Source organism: Mustela erminea, chromosome 10, assembly GCF_009829155.1.
Source record: "Mustela erminea isolate mMusErm1 chromosome 10, mMusErm1.Pri, whole genome shotgun sequence".
Taxonomy (NCBI): domain Eukaryota; kingdom Metazoa; phylum Chordata; class Mammalia; order Carnivora; family Mustelidae; genus Mustela; species Mustela erminea.
In genome coordinates this window covers 13,544,670-13,569,861 of record NC_045623.1, presented here as the reverse complement: position 1 = coordinate 13,569,861, position 25,192 = coordinate 13,544,670, and the positions used below count along the sequence as shown (strand labels likewise).

At 39.6% G+C, this 25,192-nt stretch overlaps 1 protein-coding gene across 2 annotated transcripts in view; it reads left to right on the top strand.

The window, feature by feature from the left end:
* The first annotated feature begins 255 nt into the window (after positions 1-255).
* CTTNBP2NL (CTTNBP2 N-terminal like) overlaps positions 256-25,192 on the top strand; it is a 51,299-nt gene continuing 26,362 nt past the window's right edge. Inside the window, exons 1-3 of one of the 2 annotated variants that reach the window (XM_032301628.1) lie at positions 256-362; positions 13,126-13,249; positions 16,145-16,252. In XM_032301628.1, the coding sequence (XP_032157519.1) occupies positions 16,154-16,252 (99 nt within the window). In that variant the 5' untranslated portion in view covers positions 256-362; positions 13,126-13,249; positions 16,145-16,153. The remainder of the gene's footprint in view (positions 363-13,125; positions 13,250-16,144; positions 16,253-25,192) is intronic. The other variant, XM_032301627.1, reaches the window with a different exon arrangement.

Genomic DNA, 25,192 nt, shown 5'->3' with positions numbered 1-25,192 from the left:
TGCTGCCCAGAAACCGCAGAAGGTGGAAAGTTGCAGAAGCCGAGCCGGGAGGGGCGCGAGCCCACCCCGGAGCCCCGGCCGGAGGAGCGCGCTTCCTCCAGGAAGTGACGCGAGCTCAATCCCAGCCCGGCTCTCCCCAAACAAAAGGGATCTTGGGGCCCCGGGAGGAGCCTAAATGACTTTGGAGAAGCCCCTCCTCCAGCAGGCGCGGATTGGTGCCGGTGCTGAGGAAGCGAGGTGGCGATTGGCCCTGGTGAATGCCATTGCGCCCGTCTGGCGGTTGAGGGGCGGGGCCTCAGGAGGCTTGGATGCGAGCGGGTGGCGGAGGCGGCGGGGAGCAGAGACCGGAGCGCGGGGAAAAGGTAGGAGCCGTCAGGGCTGGGGCTCGACGGTGGCTGGGGGGCCGGGTTCTCGAGAGAAAAGCAAGGGTAGGCCCACCGGTGTCCTCCCACCGCCGTCCCAACTGCCACTTGCGCCCATCCCCTGAGGGGGCGGGGCCGTCTCCTCCGCCTCCCGGTATTCCCCGAGGAGGCGGCTCCCCATCCTCCGAGGGTCCTCGCAACTACTTATTGTCCCCGGTCAGTCCCAGCTCCGTATAAGGGGCTTCCCTCTGACACCCCTCGTTTAAGGGTCCCGCTCACCCGGCGCCTCAACCTTGGGGAGGGCGCGCAGGTTCTCATTCTCTAGGCTGCCGCCTCCACCCCCATACGATACCCCCGGGAACCCAGACATCCCTCCCTACGCTTGTCCCTGCTCGCCAGAGTGGGACCAGCGCTAGTTTCACCCGTAAGATAAAAATCAGTATTTTCCAAAAAAGATGGGTGAGGCAGAAATCAAGACCCTATCTAGACAGCCAGCTCCACAGAAGAAGCGGCCTTCCCCCACTTCAGTTCTTCCCATCCCCCACGCTCTGATACTCGGGCTTCCTCTTGAAGCCCCTCGGATCCTCTGTTCCCTTGGGCGGGGGAGGGGTAAGGTGGCGCGGGCCCAGAGCTCACCTGCTTCGGGACTCTTTTAGACTCTGGAGGAACGAGAAATACTAACTCCCCGCTCCCCCTTCACCCTTTGTGCCGCCCCTCCAATCTCTGCTCCTTGAGGGAGGAACCAACTTCTAAGGCTTTTTCAGGTTTGAGTTGCGTTTCATTTTGGCTTTCTACCCTATTTCTGCCTTGGGAACTTGATGAAAAACCATCATTTTCTGTTTCACAGATAGGTGGGTGTGTTGGTCATCTGCAGAGTTGGCCTTACGTGGGTAGAATGCAGTGTGTATTGTTGGACTGCTAGTGAATAATAGCACGTTTTCAAATAAAACAGTGTAGATAAGTATATAAAGAGCATTAGATTAGGACTGAGTATCTCCCAGTCTAGGGTGGGCTGGTCCGTTGCTCAGGGAGACTGCAGTTAACCTTGAAGGTATAGTTCTGTTGAAACAAAAGGCAGGAAGTGTTTGAAGAAAATTCAGGTTCAGCCATCTAGGTTTATCATTAATCCCCTCTGTGGCCTTTGGTTACTGTGTAGCCCCTTTTTTATGGCGGAGGTTTTTCCTTCCAGAGGAAACTGAAACACACATGATGTTATTGACTGGTTTTGTAACAGTGGTATTACCTGCCAAAATTTAAGGGATGAGAAGTAAGAGCCAGGCTTAAATCTCAGAGATAAGGACAAATAAAAAAGCAGGGTCAGCTCCAGCTATTCATGGACCTGTAGCCACCAAGAAGTGTCTCTATATTGTGCTCATAAAGGCTTTGCCAAGTTGACCTTCATTTCAGCAGGTGCAAAATGCTGATGATTTTGGCCTATTGTTAATGATATTGAATCCCCAGTAATCATCGATAGGTAGCACTTCCATGTATTAAAATTTGCCATACTTTTTAACATCGCTTCTTTTGCTTTCAAGTTTCTTACTACTATTATCTGTAGCCAGGCTTATAGCTGTGAAATGCAAAGAGTTGAAATCATGGTGGGCAGTTGTAATGGCTGTCTCTTACCTTCCTGATTAGACTTTCTGAAGGTAGACTTCCTGAAGTTTATTATTTTTGAATAGTTAGCTTTGAAGTTTTCAGAGCCACTCTTAGTGCTCACAGAGCTGTTCAGTGATTGTTTCCAGACCTCCAATAAAAAAGCACAAAGAAAGAACCGTGTGGTAGGTCTCCCCAGCAAACACAAAACTTACTGTGATAGGAGAGGGTAAGACATGGGGCCCTCGGCAAAAGCAGCAGAAAAAAAACTAAAAGCAGAACAGGAAATCCCAAAAAGATATATCTTATTACATGAGCAGAGAACAGAAAATAAACTGAGGTAAGAGACTAAGAACCAAAGCAGTGATGATTGCCAGAGCCTTAATGAGCAGAGAGGAAAAAGCAAATAATGCTCTCTGATTATTTGGCACAACAAGCAGGACCTGCCTGATACACGTTTGGGTCTTGGAAATCTTTGGTCTGACTTTTTCAACAACTGTTTGGTCATATTAGATGAGGAAAAGCATTGTAATTGCAGAGGATTTTATGTATATATCTACTCTATGTGACTTAATTATAAACTCGTTGAGAGCAGGTAGTAGTAATTCTTTTTTTTTAAGATTTTATTTATGTATTTGCGAGAGAGAGTGAGCACAGGCAGAGTGGCAGGCAGAGGCAGAGGGAGAAGCAGACTCCCTGCTGAGCAAGGAGCCCAATGTGGGAATCGATCCCAGGATGCTGGGATCATGACCTGAGCCAAAGGCAGCCGCTTAACCAACTGAGCCACCCAGGCATCCCAGTAGTAATTCTTTTTTAATCATTGTGTGTTTCCCAGTCTCTGGGACAGGTGTATGTTGAACTTTGTTTGAAGCTGTCACCTTAGAGTAGACTAGAAAGATAAATTGTTGATAGGATATGACACAACTTAGTATAATCCATTTCTTTTTGCTGTGATTTAACATTATTTTCCCTACCTGATGTCTTAGGAAACTCCAGTATCTTAAGTGACTCTAAAATACTGAATTTCCTATAAGAAAATATCTGCTGTTTATATATACATAATTTTGCTGTAATGAATTCTGAAACAGACTTACTAATGTAATCACTGCTAGTCATTTTGGAATTTTATTTCTCTGAGGCTCTGACCTGAGTGAGGTGAATTTAGGAGAGCACACTAGGAACTGATTGCTGGTTTTTAAGAATGGTTTCCGAGTGTTTGATTTGGACAAGTTACTCATCTACTTTGGGATTTTTTTCAAGTGGATTTTTAGTCGATTTTGTGCTTTTCTGAACTAGCACTAAATACATGAACAGGGACACAAATAGAATTGGGTCTCTGAATGTAATCATGTGGACTGATACAGTGGGCCCAGTGCACTTGGGTCTGTAATGGATGTGTCTTGGCAGAATCAGATTTGCAATGCTACCAGTTTATTTGCAGAACAGGATAGGAATTCTTGGCTTTTTTGAGTGTAGGAGACCCATGTTTCGAGGGGTTGCCATTGTACTGGCATCTGGTGGCATGATATGAGAAGCAGAGATTTATTTCTAGAGGAAGTATGTCCAGTCTCTGGTGGTTGACCCCAGGAATGACTTGTCAGCCTGTTTCTGAAGGCCCATTTTTTCTTATTTCCTACATGTTTGCTGCTAATAACTAAAAATCACATCTTGTAAGTTGCAGTTCAAAGCATTTCAATGACAAAATGGCTTATTTGTTTTGAAGCTATAGAGTGTGGGAGGTGACAGCAGAAACTCTAAAGGCAAACCTGGGTTCAAATCCCAGCTCTGCTGCTCTTTTACAAAGTGTGCCCCAGGCAAAGGCAGTTTTCTATCTCACCACATCCCGTTTTCCTCAGCTATGAAGTAATTTTTAGAGTTTTTTTTTTTTTTTTTTAAGGTTTACATGAACTAATGTACACATAAATCACAGAGCGAGGTCCCTGGCATGTAGGAAGCATACAGTATTGATAGGTATTATTGCTGTCCTTACTAGCACTTTGCATGTGAATTACAGAATTTAGTATTAAATATTCTTTTACTCCTTTGGCATTTTTTTTTTAAAGATTTTATTTATTTACTTGACAGAGATCACAAGTAGACAGAGAGGCAGGCAAAGAGAGAGAGAGGGAAGCAGGCTCCCCGCTGAGCAGAGAGCCCGACGCGGGCCTCGATCCCAGGACCCCGAGATCACAACCCGAGCCGAAGGCAGCGGCCCAACCCACTGAGCCACCCAGGCGCCCACTCCTTTGGCATTTTAACAAAAGAAAAGAATCGGTATATGACTTTAGTTATCATTTGGTTGCTTTTAAATATTTTAGTATATAGCTAAGATTCCTAAGTTGAGGAAACAAAGCTTCTATACATCATGATCTCAGACATCTGATACAAGGATACAAGGATTTTTAGGGGAGTATGTATGTCCGCCTCATAGAGTGTGTATTTCATAATTTTGTCATGCAAATTATCTTTCTTGAATTTTTCGGCCTGAGATAAAGAAAGGCAAAGGATTCAACCATCTGGTATCTTCTCTGACTTGTCGGTTGCTACACTCCAAACTTTACCATCTTAAGTACCTCCATCCTCAGTGTCCTATAATTGGTTTTATGGACATGGGGATGACAGTACAGGGTTGCACCTTCTGTTAGATTAAAGGATTTTCAGTGGTAATTTTTTTTTTTTTTAATTAATTTGACAGAGAGAAATCACAAGTAGACGGAGAGGCAGCCAGAGAGAGAGAGAGAGAGAGGGAAGCAGGCTCTCTGCTCAGCAGAGAGCCCGATGCGGGACTCGATCCCAGGACTCTGAGATCATGACCTGAGCCGAAGGCAGCGGCTTAACCCACTGAGCCACCCAGGCGCCCTTCAGTGGTAATTTTGATCAAAAGTGGTTTTTGCCTTTTGAAGACAGCTCCCCCAACTGCCCCCAAAGTAAGGAGCGATGATGGGAACAGGTGAGAAGAAACCATAGACAGGAATTAAGAGTGGAGGTGAGGGGAGTTGAGGACAGGGGTGTGTGGGTTGAGGAAAACAGGACTACAAGCAGGCATTGAAGTAAAGAATGCAGTAATATGGTTCCTCCCTGCCAAGTAATTCCAAACTCTGTATTTCAGGTCCAAAGCCAGAGTTTCCCATCTAAGTGTATCCTTTGCTGCTAAATGAAGCCTTTTTGACTTGTGGAGCCACAAAGGATGTTATCCTTAAATTGTTACTGAGTTCAATAAAAACTAGAAAAGAAAATAGGAGAGCATAGGATGATGGGGTTTACAGACCAAAAAAACTTCTGACCTTGAGCCTTAAGAGCATCTGCTTGGGTCCTTTGTACACAGCTGCTAGCCAGGGCAAGGCTGAAGAGTGCTGTAGGTATGCCATCCTAGACTGGTGAGAGCCAGGGAAGAAGTACGGCAGGGAGAAGCAAGCAGGGAGGAATTGATTTAACAAGAAGTAAGAACTGTAAGTTACAAAAGAGAAAAGAACAATGGGTAAGTGACTGGTAGGTTACAAGAAAAAGAGAGAAGCACTAACTTTGCTTTGGGGAGGTGTGGGGGAAGGGGTTCCCCATCTCTCAGTTTCTGCCAGCCAGACCTTTCTGTTGTAGCAGGTGGTTCAGGAATAAGGACAGAACAAATCTGGTTCTTAAGTGCTTTAATAGTTGAGGATACAAAAATGATCAGGTCTCATCCCATGTATCAGCTCCTTCCTATTGCCTCTTGTTCTTAAATTGAAGGCACTGGAGGAATTTTCTTAAAGGCTCTACCCATGAAGACTTCTCCACTTCGAAACCTTTAGTCTTCCCTACACTAACTGACTCTTAACACATTTCGTTCTTCTTGGGAGTCTGAGGACTTCTCATTCAGCATGTCTCACATCAGTGACCATTTTCCCCTAAAACCAGTTCCTTCTCTAACATCCCCGTTTCTGTTAATGGCATCATCATTCTAGTCAATCAGTCTAAAAGTTCAGCCGATCTGCGATAATTTTGCTTCCTGTGTCATGGAATGGAACCAGTACCAAGTTACTGTAAATTCCGCACGAAGTCTCCTGCATCCATCATTTCTCCTCCATCCTGACTGCCGCCATCCTACTTCACACATGTTTGCCTCATACCTGCACTGTTGAAGTTTCTTCATTTTTTTTTTATTTTAAAAGATTTTATTTATTTATTTGACAGACAGAGATCACAAGTAGGCAGAGAGGCAGGCAGAGAAAGAGAGAGAGAGGGAAGCAGGCTCCCTGCTGAGCAGAGAGCCCGATGTGGGGCTCGATCCCAGGACCCTGAGATCATGACCTGAGCCAAAGGCAGCGGCTTAACCCACTGAGCCACCCAGGCGCCCCGAAGTTTTCTCTTAACTACTTTTTCTGCTTCCAGTTTTTCAGTCAAATCAGCTCTTTTCCTTCCTAAAAGTATGCTTCTGTTGTGAAATTTACCTGATGAAAAATGTTTAGTGGCTTCTCATTTCCTAGAAGAGCTAAAGCCCAGTCTTGCTGGCTGTAATTCAGGGCTGTACATTTCTTTCCAACCAGCATACTTTAAAAAACCCCTTTGAACCACACTGCTAGGTGCTAAGTTTAATCAACTTGAGTTTGTCAAGGAGAGAGGTCTTAGAAGACAGATATGAAAACAGAAGAACTGATAAAACAGAAGGTCGTAATTGCTCCTGGGTTATAAATATAGATACATATCCACTATGCATTTAATATAATGTAAAAAATAGCCATGTTATTTTTAGAAAATCAATTTCTCAAGCATTAAGTTAAAATTGTGACTCGAAAAAGAAAATTGTGACTTGATTAAAAGCTGTAAAAAATTCTGTGGAAATGAAGTCATGCTTTTCACCTGTGTCCTAAAGTCACAAAAAGCTAGTGTAGGCAGAAGGATGTCCTTTTCTTTTCCCAAGTATGGAGATAACCATTGGCCTGAACAAATGCTGTGCATTTTCCTGAGCTGTGACCTTCAACCCACTAAGTCAGAAGGAGTAAACTTGTTTTGATTTCTAGATTAGACACATGAATAATAGAAAATGGCAACTCATAGGAAAAGTAAAACTTCATTATCTTTGCTAATGAAGCCACGTATGTGCTCCAGGGATGAGAACTGACCAGCCACTCATTTTAACTGGTCGATATCCTGTTAAAGTAGTTGGTATTAGCCCATTTTATAAATGAAGAACTGAAAACTCAGAGGTTAAGTGGATAGAGGAATGATGAAGTAGCAGAGCCAGGATGCAAACCTAGGTCTGTCCTACTCCAAAGCCCACACAGCTTTTTGCTGCAACATACCACCTCTCAAGAGCATTACTGTCCCTGAGGAACCTTGGAGCAAAAATAATTGCTAGGTCCATCGTCGGTAATTTTCAGCCGGTAGCAAATTGTTAAACTTTTATTTTTTAAATCCATGATCTGATTTAGAATACAACAATTAAGGGGTGCCTAGGTGGCTCCATCGGTTAAACTTCTGATTCTTGATTTCAGCTCAGGTCATGATCTCAGGGTCCTGAGATCTAACCTCGAGTTGGGCCCCACATTGATTCTCTCTCTCCCTCTCCCTGCCCCGTCCTGCCTCCCCCTACTTCTGTGTAGTCATGCTCGCTCTCACGCTCTCTCTAAAAAAAAAAATTCATTTAAAAAGGAAGACAAAATTTAAAAGGTAAAACACACACAGTTATAATATTTATTGTGGAATTTTTTGCAGTTCTAGGAGAGTCCGGTTATGAGCATAGCTACAATACAGATACCTTGACTATTTTATGGCTTGTGTGTATGTTCTGTTTCTTCCCGGTTTGGAATCCTGATGGAGTCAACAACTTCCTTCTACATTGACATTTGAAGGGTTTTTGTATTTCAGGCTGTTCCTAGAATTATGGCCCATGAATCATTTTACTGGAAAGAAAATCAATCTATATGTTATTTTTTTTCTTTGTTGTAGTATTTTACAACTCATGGTGGCATTATTTCAGATATACAGAAGTTTAGGGGAATGATAGACAGATAGATGATACAGGCAGATGTATATGTCAATGAATCTTGTTATAATTTCATTTAAGCTAAATAAAGTCAACCGGCATATACTTAATGGTTCATACTTCTGGTATTTTTCTAATGCTAAAAGACATTTTTAATGAAAAATATTAATGTAAAATCTGTTATTCATTTTCATTAACACACATTCCAGTAGCTTAACTAATGTAGTTCTTCTGGTTTGGTCTTGTCTCAGATGAGAATACTTGAAAGGGTGTAAACAGATACCCAGGTAGACAGACCTGTTTTTAATAGCGTTGTGCTAAATGTCCTCATTTTGGGGGAGAGATGTTTGAATATTTGTTTATGGGCATGAGGCCACTTCCTTGTTTTCCTCAATACTCCTATAAATCTTATTGGCAACAAATAAGAGAAACAATGAGAGAAACAGACATATACACATACACACATAGAGAGAGAAGGAGATGGATATTCACACACAGAAAGAGATATACCAGAGATGCAGGAGTCTTCAAACAGAGTGAAACAAAACAAAAATCTCATATCCATCATGGTGTCCCAGAAAGTGGATTAGACTGGATCTATAGAAGACATAGGTGTTAGAACTAGTTTACTATTTAACTGTAATCTTCAGGAATTCACTGAACAACCCTGGTCTCAGTTTTCATCTGTAAAATGAAGAGTGCCAAATGAGATTATTGCTGAGGTCCCTTCCAGATTTGTGGATCACGTTTTAGAGAGGTTTTTCTACCGTACAGTTCATAAAACTGGTAAAATGAGAAGATCACATGTGAACGATGGTTACCAAGTCGCAGTGGTTGTTAAGGAAGCCACTGGAATCAAATTACTTAGGCTCAAATACCATTTCTGCTGCATACTGTATCGGAAACTTCGAGCAAGTTATTTAGCCTCTGTAACTCACTTTTCTAGTCTGTAAGATGGGGATGTGATGGTGGTTGTAGCATCTGTCATCTAAGGTTGTTGTGGGGATTGAATTAATTCTTGGCAGGTACTTGGAACACTGCCTGGAACACATTAATGTTTATCTTTTTTGTTTTGTTTTTATTTAGCTCGATAAATGTCTTTTTTGTTATAACTATTCCTGCTTGAATTCTTCTTGGAAAACTCTGCTATACAACTCTGAGGTGGTGATGATTAACGTTGATAGGCTCAATTATATCATTATTCATTTCTGCACTAAGCATAAATCCAGAAAATTTGGCATCCTAGAATCTGCTGTGAATAGAGTATGTTTGAATAGAGTACTAAAAGTATTTTAAATGTCGACGTTAATTAGCTTCATTACAGAACTGGTTTCTTGAGGCCTACTTCAAAGTCTATATTGACTATCGATACACAAGCATCTCGATCCCTTAGCACTGTTGCAATTTCTTTCTAAGTGTATTATTCATATTACATTTCAGGGTCGTGAAATTTATAATCTTCAAAACTGTTTTGAGACCATTTTGTTTTATATAATACTATCTATAGTGTGGCTTGTAAAAACAAACTGATAGCAATAAGACAAAGCCAGGCATTCTGAGAAGTGTTACAGCACTCTCCTGGTAATGGGAAGGCTCAGATCTAGTTGCTCTAAGAGTCTGTAAAGTAGTAAATGGTTAACATGTTGTATTCATTTGCTTAGACTGCCATAACAAGACAGACCGGATGGCTTAAACAACAGAAATTTATTTTCTCAAAATCCTGTAGGCTAGAAATTGGAAATGTGTCAGCAAGATTGGTTTCTTCTGAGGCTTCTCTCTTTGACTCCTAGATGACCCTCTTCCCCCTGTGTCTTCACATGGTCTTTCCCTGTCCCTTGTTTGTATCCAGGTTTCCCCTCTTATAAGGCTACCAGCCATAGTAGATTAGGGCCTACCCTAATAACTGCATTTTAACTTAATTCCCTCTTTAAAGACCTGTCTCCAAATGCATTATATTCTGAGGTGTTGGGGATCAAGACTTGAATATCTGAATGGGGGCAGGCATCCAATTTAGCCCAAACAGGTTTTTTGTTGTTGTTGTTGTTGTTTTTTCCTGAAAGAGAGTGAGCAGGGGGTGGGAGCTGAGGGAAAGGGAGAATCTTAAACAGGCTCACACTCAGCGTGGAGCCCAATGCAGGGCTTGATTCCACAACCCTGAGATCATGAGTTGCACAGAAATCAAGAGTTGGAACTTAACTGATTGAGCCACCCAGACACCCCTAGTCCAAACATTTATTATAACACATAGACACATAAGGATCCAAATAGTCCAGTAATATATTTTATCTTCAACTGAAAGATTGATTTGTCATTTGTAGTAAAGCTTATATTGCTTAGTATTGTAGAATTCAATAAAATGATATTTGTTTTTATACCTTGGTTTTAGAACCTTTGTAAATAATAATAGCAAAAACAACTTTCTTTAGTAAACATACAAAAGATCTGCTTTCTTGGTCAGAAAATTATTTTCTGGTAGTATTTTGACATGTTTGTCTTCCCTAGACTAATCCTAAAATGCCAAAAGTGGAATGAGAAATATAGTTTGGAATGTTGCCACTCTCTTACCCCAAATGTGTAAATAACCCTTCCAAAAAACTAGAAGTGCCAGAGGGTGGGGAAACAAATCTTTTTGAGATAGTCAAGGTAATGTGTCAACACCTTCCACCAGATAGTAGGTTGCTTTGGATACATTTTTAAAAATAGCAGTGCATTTTTGTCCATATTTAGATTTAGTATTTATAAATGTGACGTGTTTATTTTATTTTTTAAGTTTCATATATTCTGGGTTTTTAAGGAAGTGCATTATCTAGTGGAAAGCTCTCAAAAACACCCATTTTGTATGTCAGTGTTGACTCTGAATTTTAAGAATTAATTGGCCTCCTATATGTTGCCTTAGCTGATATGTATGTGAAAATCCTCACATAGTTGGAACAAATTTGCTTTCTGTCTTATTGCTAATACTAAAAACTTACTAAATGGCCTGAATCCCAGTCAGTTGCAGCCCAAGTATGTTTTTTTAAATCTGATGTCTCAGTATATATTAAAGAAGTGATTTTTATGCAGTTTGCAAGTGTGATTTTCTGGGCAAAACAACTGATTTGTTTTTTATACTAGCCAAGTTGACTTAAAAAAGAAAAAAAGAAAAAAAGAAAAAAAGAAAAACTCAGATCTGTGTAGATTTTTTTAAGGTGTTTCTATTTCCAGAAGTACCTAAGACTTACAAAAATGTGCTTTCTCCCTTTCATGCCCCATACTACCCACTATTTAGAAATCAAGCCTACTGTTCCACATAAAGACATACACACACCCAGATACTTGATATACAAACACATTTGTACTCCACCCTGCCCTGCCCTCCTGCTTACATAGCTATAGAAACCTAGGGTGTTTCTTTTTCTGCCAACCAGTGTCCCTGTGGTTAAAAAAGGCAGCAACTCCTGCTCTCCTGTAGAATTCAGATTTCTAGAGCAAAACCTGGGGCTTCGTCAAGAATGAAAAGGAGCAACCAGAACCAGAACGAATGGAGCTTGGGTATTATCCAGAGAAGGGAAAATGAACAGAACCCGAGCCACAGCAACATACCTCCATGGCAAAATCAGCACTGCCACTGAGGAGGGTCAAGGAGGGGTGAGGGCACCCTTCTTGGTAGCCTCCACTCTTGTGACTGTTGGCACATAAAAGCTTGTGTCGAAGACTCACACACTCCTGACTGTTGGACCTGGCTTGATGGAAAGTAGCCTGTGAATAGACCAAATGGTGCGCTGGGCAAACTGATATTTAAAATTTTTTATTGATAACCTAAAAATAAGTTTCATACCTATCCCATAAATAGGTTTATTTTTCCCCAGGTAGCAAAATATGTATAATTTGTATATATTTTTTAAGATTTTATTTATTTGACACAAAGAAAAAGATCACAATTAGGCAGAGAGCAGGCAGAGAGGAAGGGAAGCAGGCTCCTTCCCTGCTAAGCAGAGAGTCCAATGCGGGGCTCAATCCCAAGACCCTGAGATCATAACCTGAGCTGAAGGCAGAGGCTTAACCCACTGAGCCACCCAGGCGCCCTGTCTCTTTTCTTATATACATTTATTTTTTTAATTGAGAAAGCTGTATAGCTTACTATAGCTACAGTTAGCTGTGCCGCAGTGTATGATAATGTATTCAGACAACTTGTCTACGAGTGGTTTTTATTTCAGATTTATAGACTGAGGCATGCCTTGTACAGACATATCTGCCTCTAAACTCTAAGGAAAGTTGTGTCTTGGAGACTTTCAAATGGAAGGAATGAACTGAGCATCTGGTTGAAATGATCTTGTCTTTCAGAGTTACTTAATGGATCATGACAGTGACAAGTAACAGCTCATTCAGAAAGCAAGTAGAGAATGAGTCTGTAGACTATGACACGCCAAAAATCTGGCACTCTTATTTCTGACAATTAATATGGAATTAGCAACAGCCTTTTTCCAAATATCTTGGGCCACATCATTTATATATTAGACAAGAACGGGAGTCAAGTTTAAGAGTTGGTGCCTTAAAGTACAGGACAAAAGTTGTGTTTCCTCATAAAATTTAAAGTCTATCATTTTTTTAAAAGTTTGCAGGGTCTGATATACTGTTAGGAAAATATAAACGCAGAATTTGCATGTAATTCAACACTTAATATTTGGGAAAAAATGGGGAAAAGTAGGAGCTAGGATGAGGAATTAGCCTTACAGACAAAGTCCAGATGGTGACAGGTTGATTTGTCTGTGCATTGCCTGGCAGAAGGTGAGGGTATAAAGGTGTACCTTACAAAATTTAGCAGTTCAAAAAGTTCGGTTGTAATTATGTAATTTTTCCATCCAAGTGTATTGTGCATCAGTCATGGTGATTTAAGCAAATAGGCTTTTGTCAGTTCAGGGAGACAAAGTCATTTCTCTTCTAGGACATTCATAAGTTAGTCCTTGAAATGGCAGTGCACATCTTAAAGTAAAAAAGGTTTTGAAAGCCCTCACCTTCCCTAACTATAATTGCAAAAAGGAAGTCAGATGCATGGTATTTTTGTTTTATTACTCAGCTTCGACTTGAAAAAGTGGCTGTTTTCTTTCTTGTCTGTATCAACCCACACCTGTCAGGCCTTATCAGTTGTAATCATAGCTGACATTCATAGGGTTTATCCAATCATTTATGGTATAGTAACATAGAAATAAATTTCTTATTATTTTGTAGCATCGGACACTCTTCCACCATGCTGATGGCATTTTAAATATATTTGCCAATTTTCCCAAAGTTTAACTGAAGAAGACCTTAAGAATTTATCCTCGAGGCAGAAAGTGTGACTGCCACTTATCAGGTCAGTATCATCCCCACCCCCCACCTTTACCCCCACTCCCAGGAATATCACTATTCCCCTAAAACATGATGTGGTTTTATGGTCTTTCATTTATATTAAATTTATTGCAAATTTAAGATTGGATTCAAATATAAAGAACAGCAAAGAACTGCTGAATTTTAGTATTTCCAAAGAAAGGTTATAAGAGTATGTGAAAACAGACCTATTGGTTTTTCAGTTACAGAGCTGTGACCCTTTTTTTCCTCCTGTGTCATATTTGTATTGTATTTACCTTATGTAGACACTCAGCTGGACGAGTGGGTACATACTAGCAGATTGTTCCAGATACTAAGATTTGTATGGTGAAGCGATTTACAAATGCAGATAACAAGATTATAGTGCTTTATGCCATTGACAAAGATTGGAATTTTTTCTTGCCTAGGCTGAATAGTTAAGTGACTCTGAAGATTGTTTCAATTTTCCTCTTTTATGAGGACGTATATTTATCACAACAGATCCAAGACTTTGATTTAGGTACTGTCTGTTTTAGTTTATTGTATATTCACTTTATTTTTATTTCATTGGATTTTCTAACAATTAGTTCTGGATTTTTACCCATGAAAGTTTGGAATGAAAACCAGAAGGACTTTAGAGATGATCTAGTCTTTCTGATTTTACCTGTGAGGAAACTCCGAGCCAGAGCAACTGGGTAACTTTTGTCCCCACGGCCATAGAGCTACTCAGTGGCAGAGCCCAGACTGAAATTCTGCACACCTCGCTCCCAGTCTGTTAAGCTTTCCTCACCGGGCACTGCTTCCTTCAGCCCCAGTTTTAGATCTCTAAATAAGAGTTTTGAAGGACTACAAAGATACTGAAGGAAAAAAAGGAGAATATATGTGAACAGTGCCATTATTATTTTGGTGTTTCTGCATCCTGTTCATTTCCTCAGGGTAGCTGGTGTTTACAGAGTACTTTTCCAAGTGCCTATTATTCTGCTTAATATCTTGGGAGGGAAGGGCATGGGCATAAAACGATAGGATTTTTCCTGTGCTTTTTAATCTCTGCGAGATTGAACCATGAAACCATCAGGAAGAGGGGGAAGGGTTTCATCCACGAAACCAGTGTGACTCAACTGGTGGCTTAAATTCCTCACTGTTCTTCACTCCAGGATGCTATCACCCCTCTCCACTTGTGTTTCCAAACCACAAAAGGGCAGCTTGAAGGTATTTCTGAGGTCATTGATCTTGGCTGCCCCCAATTTTGATAATGCCTTTCTTAGAATTCTTGTGGAAAATGAGAGAGGATACTAGTTATTAATAATTAGACCATTGTTCAGCTTGTATCGGGAATTTGGCGAGATGTTTTACATTTATTAACCCAGTCTTCACAGCAACCCTATGAGTTTGATATCATCATCCCCCTTTCACAGATAAGAAAACCGAGAATCAGAAAACTTGCCCCAAATCACACAGCTAAGGTTATACAGACCTGGCATCTATCTGACTGCAAAGCCAGACAGTCTTTCCAGCATCCTATCTTAAATTAAGTGTGTGGCATTATTAGGTTTATGTGCTTTATTAGGTTTTTTTAGTTATTTTTAAAATACCTGATGTGAGAGGTCTTCTCTAATCTCAAAGTGAGGACCACTTAACCAGCTGCTAAAACTCAGTAGTTAGAAAGTTAGCAGTTAAAACTGAAGTTAGATGGAACATATTTTGCCATGTGGCAAAAGATTCGTACGGCATGTCTTGGAACACAGTCTAACAACAGTGAAGTAGGCCTTCCCTACATGCTCTCCCTCACTGAGAGGCGGTAGCTCTGGAAGGAATCAATGACTCTTTTGTCTGCCTCCTAAAATTTCATGTGCTCATAAGAGTTGGGAATTACTGGAGGGTGTGTGAACTAGTCATGCTGTAATTCACTTTAAAGGAAACTATATGAGAGTGACAATTTGGAAGTAAAAAGAGGGAAAAGGAAAGTAGTATTTGCTCAGCCTAGGAAGTTACAAAATGTATCTCACCATACCCACTGGTCAGAAGACCCTTGGAAAATTGTGTAGCAGTCTAACTTCTGTCTCTTTGTGATTTTTGAGAAATTAATCTTGTAGAAAGGATTGAGTCTGTGCTATGCAGTTTGCCATTTAACATATTTCAGAAGATATAAGACTTCTTGGAAACGCGAACTTGCTGAGTCAGATAAATTCAGTTTGTAGTAATCTGTCCAGTTAAGATGTTTAATAAGGAGGGTATATTTTAAGAAATTATTTGTAAGTATATTTGTATGATGGCTACATTGAAGTCTTATTTTACTATGTGAAATATAGTAAATACCATGGTAGGTGTTTTTCCTTTTAGACTCTATTTCAGAGAGAACACCTATCATGTGAAAGCAGATGGTTTGAAAAGAATTGTCTCCCATATTGCCACCAGCCATTGTCTTTGCCCAAGTTTTGTTTCATCCAACTTCAGAGAGAGGCCAGAATGTTTTATAAAGAGTTTAGGAATTTGGTTCTCTAAAACTGGGAAGTCTTTCATGATCTCATGATTTTCTGGTGAAATAGTGTTCATGGTAACAGAATTTTACCTGTGCTTCTAGTAACAAAACTCATGACTAATTCTTTCTGAGACCTCCCAGGATGTTCATAAATATGCCTGGAGGAAAAATGATGAAAAATTGATCTTTCTGAATAGTGATGAAATCCGTAATTAAGGTGAATTTTATTTTCCCTTACTGCTCAGTTTATGATTAATATCAGAGGCTCTTATTTTTTCTACTTAATTGTACTGTTTGCCATCTTTAACCATTTTTTACTGTAATTGTTGTTCTTTTCTTGTCTGGCTCACTTTATTTTTTTCTTTAGTAATATCAAACTCACTCTGTCTTCTGGAGATGGTCTGATCATTGTCTTTGTTTTAGGCTTTCAGGATGAATCTGGAAAAACTCAGCAAGCCTGAACTCCTAACACTATTCAGTATTCTTGAAGGAGAGCTTGAAGCAAGGGATCTCGTGATAGAGGCTTTAAAGGTGTGTTAAACCAAAAAAAAAAAAAGAAGTCATTGTATGTTTTGAAAGTCATTTCATGGGTTGAAATTTCTTTAACCTGTTTTAACCTATTTCTGTAGCCATTGTTGAAGTTCAAGGTCTGGGTGTACATATTGATACTTGCTCTGGCAGCTACCTGTGTGGTGTGCTTTTAAGGATGCTGGTAAAGCCTTTCTGACCCCAAAATAGTTCTTTAGTCTCTCTACCTCATGTCTGGACATTGAACTTCATTCTTTGGCTTAGAGGCCTTAACCATTTTTGAATGCCAGCTGCTTCAGAATGCAATGAGACTTGCTTCCTAAAAAATGTATATATGTCCATATACCAAAATTCAGGTTATAATATCTGGGTGATCAAGGACTCCATGAAGACCATCTCTGGATTCCCTAGACCCCAGATAAAGAATTCTTACTGTTGTTTTAGTATTTGATACCTGTTAAGACATAAGAGGGAGGGGGGAGGCAGGTATGACATATGTGGAATCTCTGCTTTCCACTCAGTTTTTCTGTGAGCCTAAAACTGCTCTAATAGGGGTGCCTGGGTGGTTCAGTCAGTCAAGTGTCTGACTCTGGATCTCAGCTCAGATCTTGATCTCAGGGTCATGAGTTCAAGCCCCACATTGGGCTCCATACTGGGCTTGGAACCTACTTAAAAATAATAAGTAAGGGGCACTTGGGTGGCTCATTGGGTTGAGCCTCTGCCTTTGGCTCAGGTCATGATCTCAGCGTCCTGGGATCAAGCCCCTCATCAGGCTCTCTGCTTAGTGGGGAGCCTGCTTCCCCCTCTCTCTTTCTGCCTGCCTCTCTGCCTAGTTGTGATCTCTGTCAAATAAATAAACAAAATCTGTTTTAAAAAAAATAAATAATAAGTAAAAATAAGAAAAATAAAACTGCTCTAAAAAAATAATGTCTAATTTAAAAAATATAAGGGGGGATACCTCCTTTCAAGTTTCATGAACCCTTTACACCATTGTGAGGATGTTTCCCAATCTGTCCTGAGGTCAGATTTGCAGATGCAAAGAAAAGACGGTAAGGGTATCTGTGTAAGCAGCAGGAGGAAGAGAGGGAGGAGAAATGGTCAAAGAAGAGAGACTTGAGCATGCTAGAGAGAGTAGCCCCTGCAGAGCGCTCACCCAAGACTAAGGATCTAAGAAGAGCTTTATAATCTCAAATTTTAATTAGAGGTTATATCCGTATACATCTTAAAACTCACTGGTAAAAAGTTTATGAAGTGTTTTGGGGTTTTTTGTTTTGTTTTCAAAATTATCTGCTTTTTAAAATATTGCATTAATATTAATGTTTATTTCATGTGTGTTCATATGAAGCTCCATTGTTGAAGGTTTTTTTTAAAGATTTTGTTTATTTATTTTATTTATTATCACAAGTAGGCAGAAAGGCAGGCAGGGTGGTGGGCAGGGGTTGGAGGGAAGCAGGCTCCCCAGTGAGCAGAGAGCCCAATGCATCCCAAGACCTGAGCCGAAGGCAGAGGCTTAACCCACTGAGCTCCCCAGGGACCCCATGAATATTTTTTTTTGCAGCAACAAAGATAATTTTCTAGATAATTGCAAGGAGGCTTAGAGAATCAGTGATTTCCTAAGTAGCAACAATAACCACTCAAAAGAGTTCATACAAAAAGCCTTTTTCCCTTCCTGCACTGATACAGAGTAAATGTGTTCCTTTGGTCATATCTGGGTAGTCTTTTCTTGGATTACTCTAAAATTATAATTGTGATAAAATTAAATCTAAACCTATTATTTCTATGTGCTCTTAAAGTGACATGCTAATGTGTTTTTCAAGAATGACTGAAAAAGACTCACATTTCTGTTCAATGAGTATGCCTCAGGGTAGTTTATCACTGAAAACTATTGGGTTTTTTGTTTTGTTTTGTTTTGTTTTCCCTGGTAGCTTTGTCATATGTGATAAGTAATTTCCAGTGGTTTCGTTCTCCAGAGTGCATGAGGCAGTTCCCTTCTGATATGTGGAGGGTGGAGGTGAGGATGGAGTCTGTTTTCTGTTCCTCCTTTCCCTGCTTGTTTCAGTATTGGGTTTGCGTGGCTCCCTGGGGATCACATGTTTATGGCTTTGACACATGCCTAGTCACATATGTTAAAGTTCATTGCCTGCGTCTTTGCCTTCCATACTGCTAATTAGAACTGTATGACTTTGGTCACATCATTCAATCTGTCTGGAGCACAGCTTCCTTCTCTGTAATAAGAATAAATGATTAATAACTAGTATTTGTGTAATATTGCAATTTGCCAGGCATTGCAGATCCTGCAACAGCTTGGGAGCCATTTTTTACCCTTTATGTAGATTCTTTCAGCACATACCATGTTCCCCATATCCAAGGAACAGTCAGTGGTCGCTAATATTATGAATGGATGACTCTAGTGTGCCCTCAGCAGTGCCTGGTTTTTCTAATGACTCCCCTGCCAATGTACATTGCATATAAATGTTCACTCTGGCTGGTGACTCATTTCTGCCACTTCCACAGGCCTCCCCCTTTTGTCACTATTAGTGAATTTTCTTCCTTTCCCTGTATATCCCTGGAAACTATTCTGTTTCTCATAACCCCATCCCATTGTTACCAGTAGTTGTAAACTGATTAAACCCAGGACACCCTCCCATTTAGTATTTTTTTGCTCAATGAAGAGAAGAGAGAAAAGGATTGGGGGAAGTGTGAGCTCATTCCTAATTCTCACTCGTGTTGCCTGTTGTTTTCTCATTTTTTCTCTTGGTTCTCATCTGAGAACCTGGCTCTCCTGCCCATAGGTGTTACCAGCTTAGAACCCGAAGAGTTCTCTGCCTAAGCTGCACTGGGAAGTGCTTGGCTCATACCAGTGACTCCCTGTAAAACCCAGAAAGCATTTTCTAGGAGCAATATTATTATAAATAGCAATCAGATTTTAGAAAACTCCAGTAGTTTGGCAACATGTGTTATAGACACTCAGCTGAAGATCTACCCCTGTTGGCACTGGGGCTCTGGGAGGCGGTTCCCCATATTAATATTACAGTTGACTTTTACAAAAACTTGTGGGCCTCAACCCCTTCACAATTGTGGTGGGATGGTGGGGGGATGGCTGCCTCAAATAGAAAAACCAGGCCAACCTTATTTTCTCTTTGCTTTTCAGCCTTAGAAACCAAAAGTGTCTATTTTGCTAATCACTGTATCCTCTGCACCCAGCGTAGGGCTTACAGACAGACAGTAAAGACTTGTCAAACAGATGAAATGATCGTGCCATTGTGATGCGTTGCTTTAAAAGACTGCAAGAGGGGCTCTGGGTGGCTCAGTGGCTTCAGCCTCTACCCTTGGCTCAGGTTATGATCTCAGGGTCCTGGGATCGAGCCCTGAATCAGGCTCTCTGCTCAGCAGGGAGCCTGCTTCCCCCTCCCTCTCTGCCTGTCTCTCTGCCTACTTGTGATCTCTCTCTCTCTCTCTCTCTTTCTGTCAAATAAATAAATAAAATATCCATAAATAAATAAATAAACGACTGCCATAAGATTTCAGAGTGGATGTTGTGAATTATTAAATTTTACAGCTTGTTCTTATGTGGCTGAACATACTGCCTTCTGGTTTTAATGTTAACAGATGCGTAGGTGCTTATTGCACATGTTTTCCTAAAATACATTTTTTCTGCGCGAATCCAATTTTAGTTACTTTAGGCAGCTTCTGACAAGTTGAAAGAGCAGCTTGAGAAGCAGGAGCTATAATTAAGGGAACATTTGGATATAAGATACCATTCAGAATGGGGCACAAGTGTTGTGTTTAGTCTGCATAGGGCTTGGAGGTGATAAAGTTATCTTCTGAAGCTTAAGCTAGATGCAGTCTAGGTTGAAATGAATAGCTTCACCAGAAGTGAGACGTCTTTAAACAGTCTATTGTTAGATAAAGTCAATAGCAGCTGGGGTCAAAACTGTTTCAGTCCTTTTGAGAAAAGCAACTGCCATATCAGATTGTTAAAGTTACAATGAAATCTGTTTGTAGTTGTTTGTTTGTTTGTTTGGGCTTCTATAATATATAAAGATTTTACTGTTACTATTTCTATAATTCTTGCTTAGCAACAAGCACCTGTTGGGCTTCTCAGACTAATATGGCAGCTTACTAATTTTCTTACATTTAGTATTCTTTCTTAATTCATGTTTCGTGGGTTGAAAAGGTTTTGAAATAGATTGTTTTTTTTCTTTCTGTTTAAGTAAAAAAGCTTATCTTTTTTTTCTCTTTACCTTCAGAATAGATTTTTTTCCTGGGCATAAAATCTATTCTTCAACCTTGCAACTTTGAACAAAACCATATGGTTCACAGTTGCTGCTAAATAAATAGTAGGTCACATTGGCAGGGCTTGGGTTTTTATAGGAATATATTTATTATAAAGGTCCCAGATCCTACATATAGAGCTAAATTTATAAAAGAACTTCATTCATTTTCCAGAATTTCTGCAAAGTGCCAGATTGCAACTACACCCTTCTAGAAAAGCCCCACCATAGTTACTTTTCTCCCCAAAATATAAAAGCCTCCTCGTTCTTCTTTTGCAGCCAAGGCGTGTTTGGCATGGAACCAGGAAAGCCGGTAGAAAATAGAGTAATATTCAGCTTCTCTGTATTTAAAAATCTAGTTGCTACAGAGGCCATTTATACTGTATTTGGTCGTAATTGAACTTTTATATAAAGTGATTTTCTGTTTTACAAGAGATTATGTCAGAGTGAAACATTCTTGGTGAAAGTCTTTCTCTTTGACCAGTTTATTTTCATGAATGAGTACACTATAGGAATCCCTTCCACAGTGAAAGCAAATTACATTGCTCATGAACTAACTGTCCCGGGTTGCCTGGGCTGGCATCCCACAGTTCAGTAAGAGAGCTCATTAATTCTAAGCAGATCTAGGAGATGGCTTCCCAGTGAGGTTTGACTACTCCAGAGGAAGATGGAGGACCCTTAATGGCCATTTAAAACATTTGGAAAAATAGATTTGATTGCTAATAAAAGTTAGATTAAATCATTTATTTTTGAGTCCTCCACATTGGGTGTACTATATCTGCATGCCTTAGATCTCATGCGGTGTCAGGTTTTATTAAGGTTTTTAGATTTACGTTCATAACCTTTACTGTAAAACATGTTTTAGAAGGGATTTAATCAGTGGGTGTTTTGGGCCATATTTTAATTTTTTTATGGTTAGAATGGCTGATATTTTTTATTCCTACTCTCTCTGAGTGAAGTCCAGATGTGAAGTCCTAGCTTTTCAAACAAGAGAGACATAAAGATAATTACTAGGCAGTCTACAAAGCCATTGATTAGAATATTCAAATTAAGTATAGCTGTATGAGTACGGAGCTTTCAAATCAAAAGTTTAGAGTACTGCCATTTAATTGTGTGATTTTTGGCCAGTTATTTACACTATAAGCTTTATCAGCAGAATGATATATTGTGAGGATTAAATGAGATAGCAAGTGCTATTTAAGGTACTCAGTAGTCATTTACTCTTAGTTATGTTTATTAGAACAAAAGTTTTACAGTCCATCCATTTCAAACAGCATATTCAGTAATATGTTGTTCTTCATACAAAAGATGAATCTTTAGATTAAATATTTGTTGTCAATAGGGCTTACACTTTAGCTTGTTTTTCTTACGGGAATTGATGGTTGTGATTGGATCCATCCCCACCCCCACCACCAAAAGCATGTACTTTGAGACAGCTGGCAAGGGTTAAGGGTGTGCTCTGGGGCATGAAACAGATGTTATGTTATATCCCCCTTCCACCCATAATGAAAACAGGAAATACAGGGACATCGTGGAAGCCTTTTTAGAAGTAATTTTTTTCCCCATTGATTTCCTTGTGTATTTCTCTATTGTTTGATTTGGCATGCTGTTACATTTTGTTTTTCTAAACAGCTTTATTGAGGTATAACTGACATACTCTAGCTGCACTATGTATATTTAATGTGTATAAATTGATGTTTTGTTACATGTATACATACTGTCATGAAACCATTACTACAACCAAGATAATGAACATATCTATCCCCTCCCACAAATTTTTCTCATGCCTCTCTGTGACCCTTTTACCTAACCTTCCCCACTTCTCCCTCTACTGGCACCCACCCCACTAATCCACTAGAGATCAGTTTACATTTTCTAGAATTTTACGTAAGTGGAATCATACAGAATGCACATTTTTTTTCTTGGCCTAGTATTTCACTCAGTGTGATTATCTTGAGATTTATCCATGTTGTTACTATATTGATAGTCCATTCCTTTTATTCCTGAGTAGTGTTCCACTATATGTCTCCTCCATATCTGTTGGTGAACATTTTCATTGTTTCCAGTTTTGAACTGCTGCAAATAAAACTGCATATGCAAGGCTTTACGTAGACATAAGCTTTCTTTCTTTCTTTCTTCTTTTTTTGGGGGATGAATACCTAGGAATGAAATGGCTCTGTTACCTGGTGGGTGTATGTTTGTTTTTGTTGTTGTTAAGAAACTGCCAGACTTTTCCAAAGTGTACTTTACATTCCCACCAGCCATGTGTAAGTGTTCAAGTTGCTCCACATCTTCACCAATACTTGGTATGGGCAGTCTTTTTAATCTTAGCCTTTCTAATAGGTGTGGAATATCTCACTGCAGTTTTAATTTGCATTTCCTTGTTGATTTAATGTTTTGTTCCATTAATCTGTCTTGATGCCAGTACCACGTTTTCTTGATTACTGTGGCCTTATAATAAGTCTTAAAATCAGGTGGTGTTAATCTTTCAATCGTGGGTTGGTTTTGTTTTTGTTTTTGTTTTTGTTTTTTTTGTTTGTTTGTTTTTTCAGTTGTTTTAGTGATTCATGCTTCTTGGCATTGCCATACGAATCTTAAAATCAGCTCATCCGTTTCTCCAGAAATGCTATTGGGGTTTTGATTGGGATTCCATTGAATCTATATATCAATCTGGGGAGAATTGACATCTAAAAATTGTCTTTTCTAATCCATGAACATGGTATTTGTCTCCAGTGATTTAGGTCTCTTAGCAGTGCTTTGTAGTTTTCAATGTATAGGTCTTTCCCATCTTTTGTCATATGTATCACTAGTAGGGTAGCTCTTTTTTCAATTTCTCGAGTAACCTCCATACTGTTTTCCAGAGTGGCTGCATGGCTGCACCAGTTTGCATTCCCACCAGCTTGTAAGAGGGTTTGCCTTTCTTTGCATCCTCGCCAAAATCTGTTTCCTGAGTTGTTAATTTTAGCCATTCTGACCAATGTGAGGTGATATCTCATTGTGGTTTTGATTTGTATTTCCTTGATGCTGAGTGATGTCGAGCATCTTCTTGTGTGTCTGTTAGCCATCTGGATGTCTTCTTTGGAAAAAGGTCTGTACTTGTCTTCTGCCCATTTCTTAACTGGATTATTTGTTTTATGTGTGTTGAGTTTAATAAATTTTTTATAGATTTTTGGATACTAACCCTTTATCACATACATCATTTGCAAATATCTTTTCCCATTCTATAGGTCGTCTTTTAGTTTTGTTGATTGTTTCCTTCACTGTGTAGAAGCTTTTATCTTCATGAAGTCCCAGTAGTTCATATTTGCTTTTGTTGCCCTTGCCTCTGGCAATGCTTATTAACCTTCTCTTAGATCAAGTAAAGTGATGTAGAGTAGCTTTTTCAGCTTTGCCCTACCACTTTTTAGAAATTAAAATTCTGTGGGGCGCCTGGGCTGCTCAGTGGGTAAAGCCTCTGCCTTCAGCTCAGGTCATGATTCTAGGGTCCTGGGATCCAGCGCTGCATCAGGCTGTCTGCTTAGGTGCCTGCTTCCTCCTCTCTCTCTGCCTGCCTCTCCACCTACTTGTGATCTCTGTCAAATAAATAAATAAAATCTTTTTTTAAAAAATTCTTTTTAAAGAAATTAAAATTCTGTAATTTGATTTTTAAAATTTTGCTGAAGAGAGTTCAGTAATTATTTTTCCAATGGCAAAACTTAATAGTAATTTAAAAATCATAGCCATCTCAAAAAAAGAAACAGTACTTCTGCTGCTTTAATGAACTGCTCCCTTCAAAGCAGCTTTTTATCCCTTGTCTTTATTAGTTTTAATAGTTTACTATCTTTTTTTTTTTTTAAGATTTTATTTATTTGAGAGAGCGAGAGCAATACCGAAGGAGAGAACACGAGTGGGAGGCAGAGGAAGAAGGAGAAACAGACTCACTGTTGAGCAGGGAGCCAGAGGCAGGGCTTGATCCAAGGACCTGAGCCGAAGGAAGGCAGATGCTTATCTGACTGAGCCACCCAGGCGCCCCTGTATCTTATTTTTTGATAAATAATTTTATTTATTATTTTGAGTAATTTTTCTAAAGAGGAAAAAACAGTATGTACATTTTTCATCTTCTGATAGAATATTATTACCTCTTTCCTAAAAGTAACAGAACTGATCTAATTGAAGTTTAAAGATTATCTTAAAAATTAACGTTTTAGGGGTGCCTGGGTGGCTCAGTGGGTTAAAGCATCTGCCTTCAGCTCAGGTCATGATCCCAAGGTCCTGGAATCGAGCCCCGCATCCAGCAGAGAGCCTGCTTCCCCCTCCCTCTCTCGCTGCCTGCCTCTCTACCTACTTGTGATCTCTGTCCAATAAATAAATAAAATCTTTTAAAAAGCTTTATATTGAATGATTTTCACTAGCTCGTAAATAGACATTAAAATATACTGTTTCCTTATTATTTCCTAGAAAGCATTCTTTTTCTCATTGTTAATTTGGACCATAGGAAGAAAATTTATTTTAAAGGGGATTTATTTATAGGCAACATCCCTATATCTGAGTGTTATTCCAGAGGGTTACTGCAGAATAGGTAGACATAGTATTACCTCGCTGTTATGCTTTTGAATTAAAAGTTCAATGTTGGTTTCTTTCATTAAATATACTAATCTCAAGACATCTATTTATTGAAGAGACTTGTTGT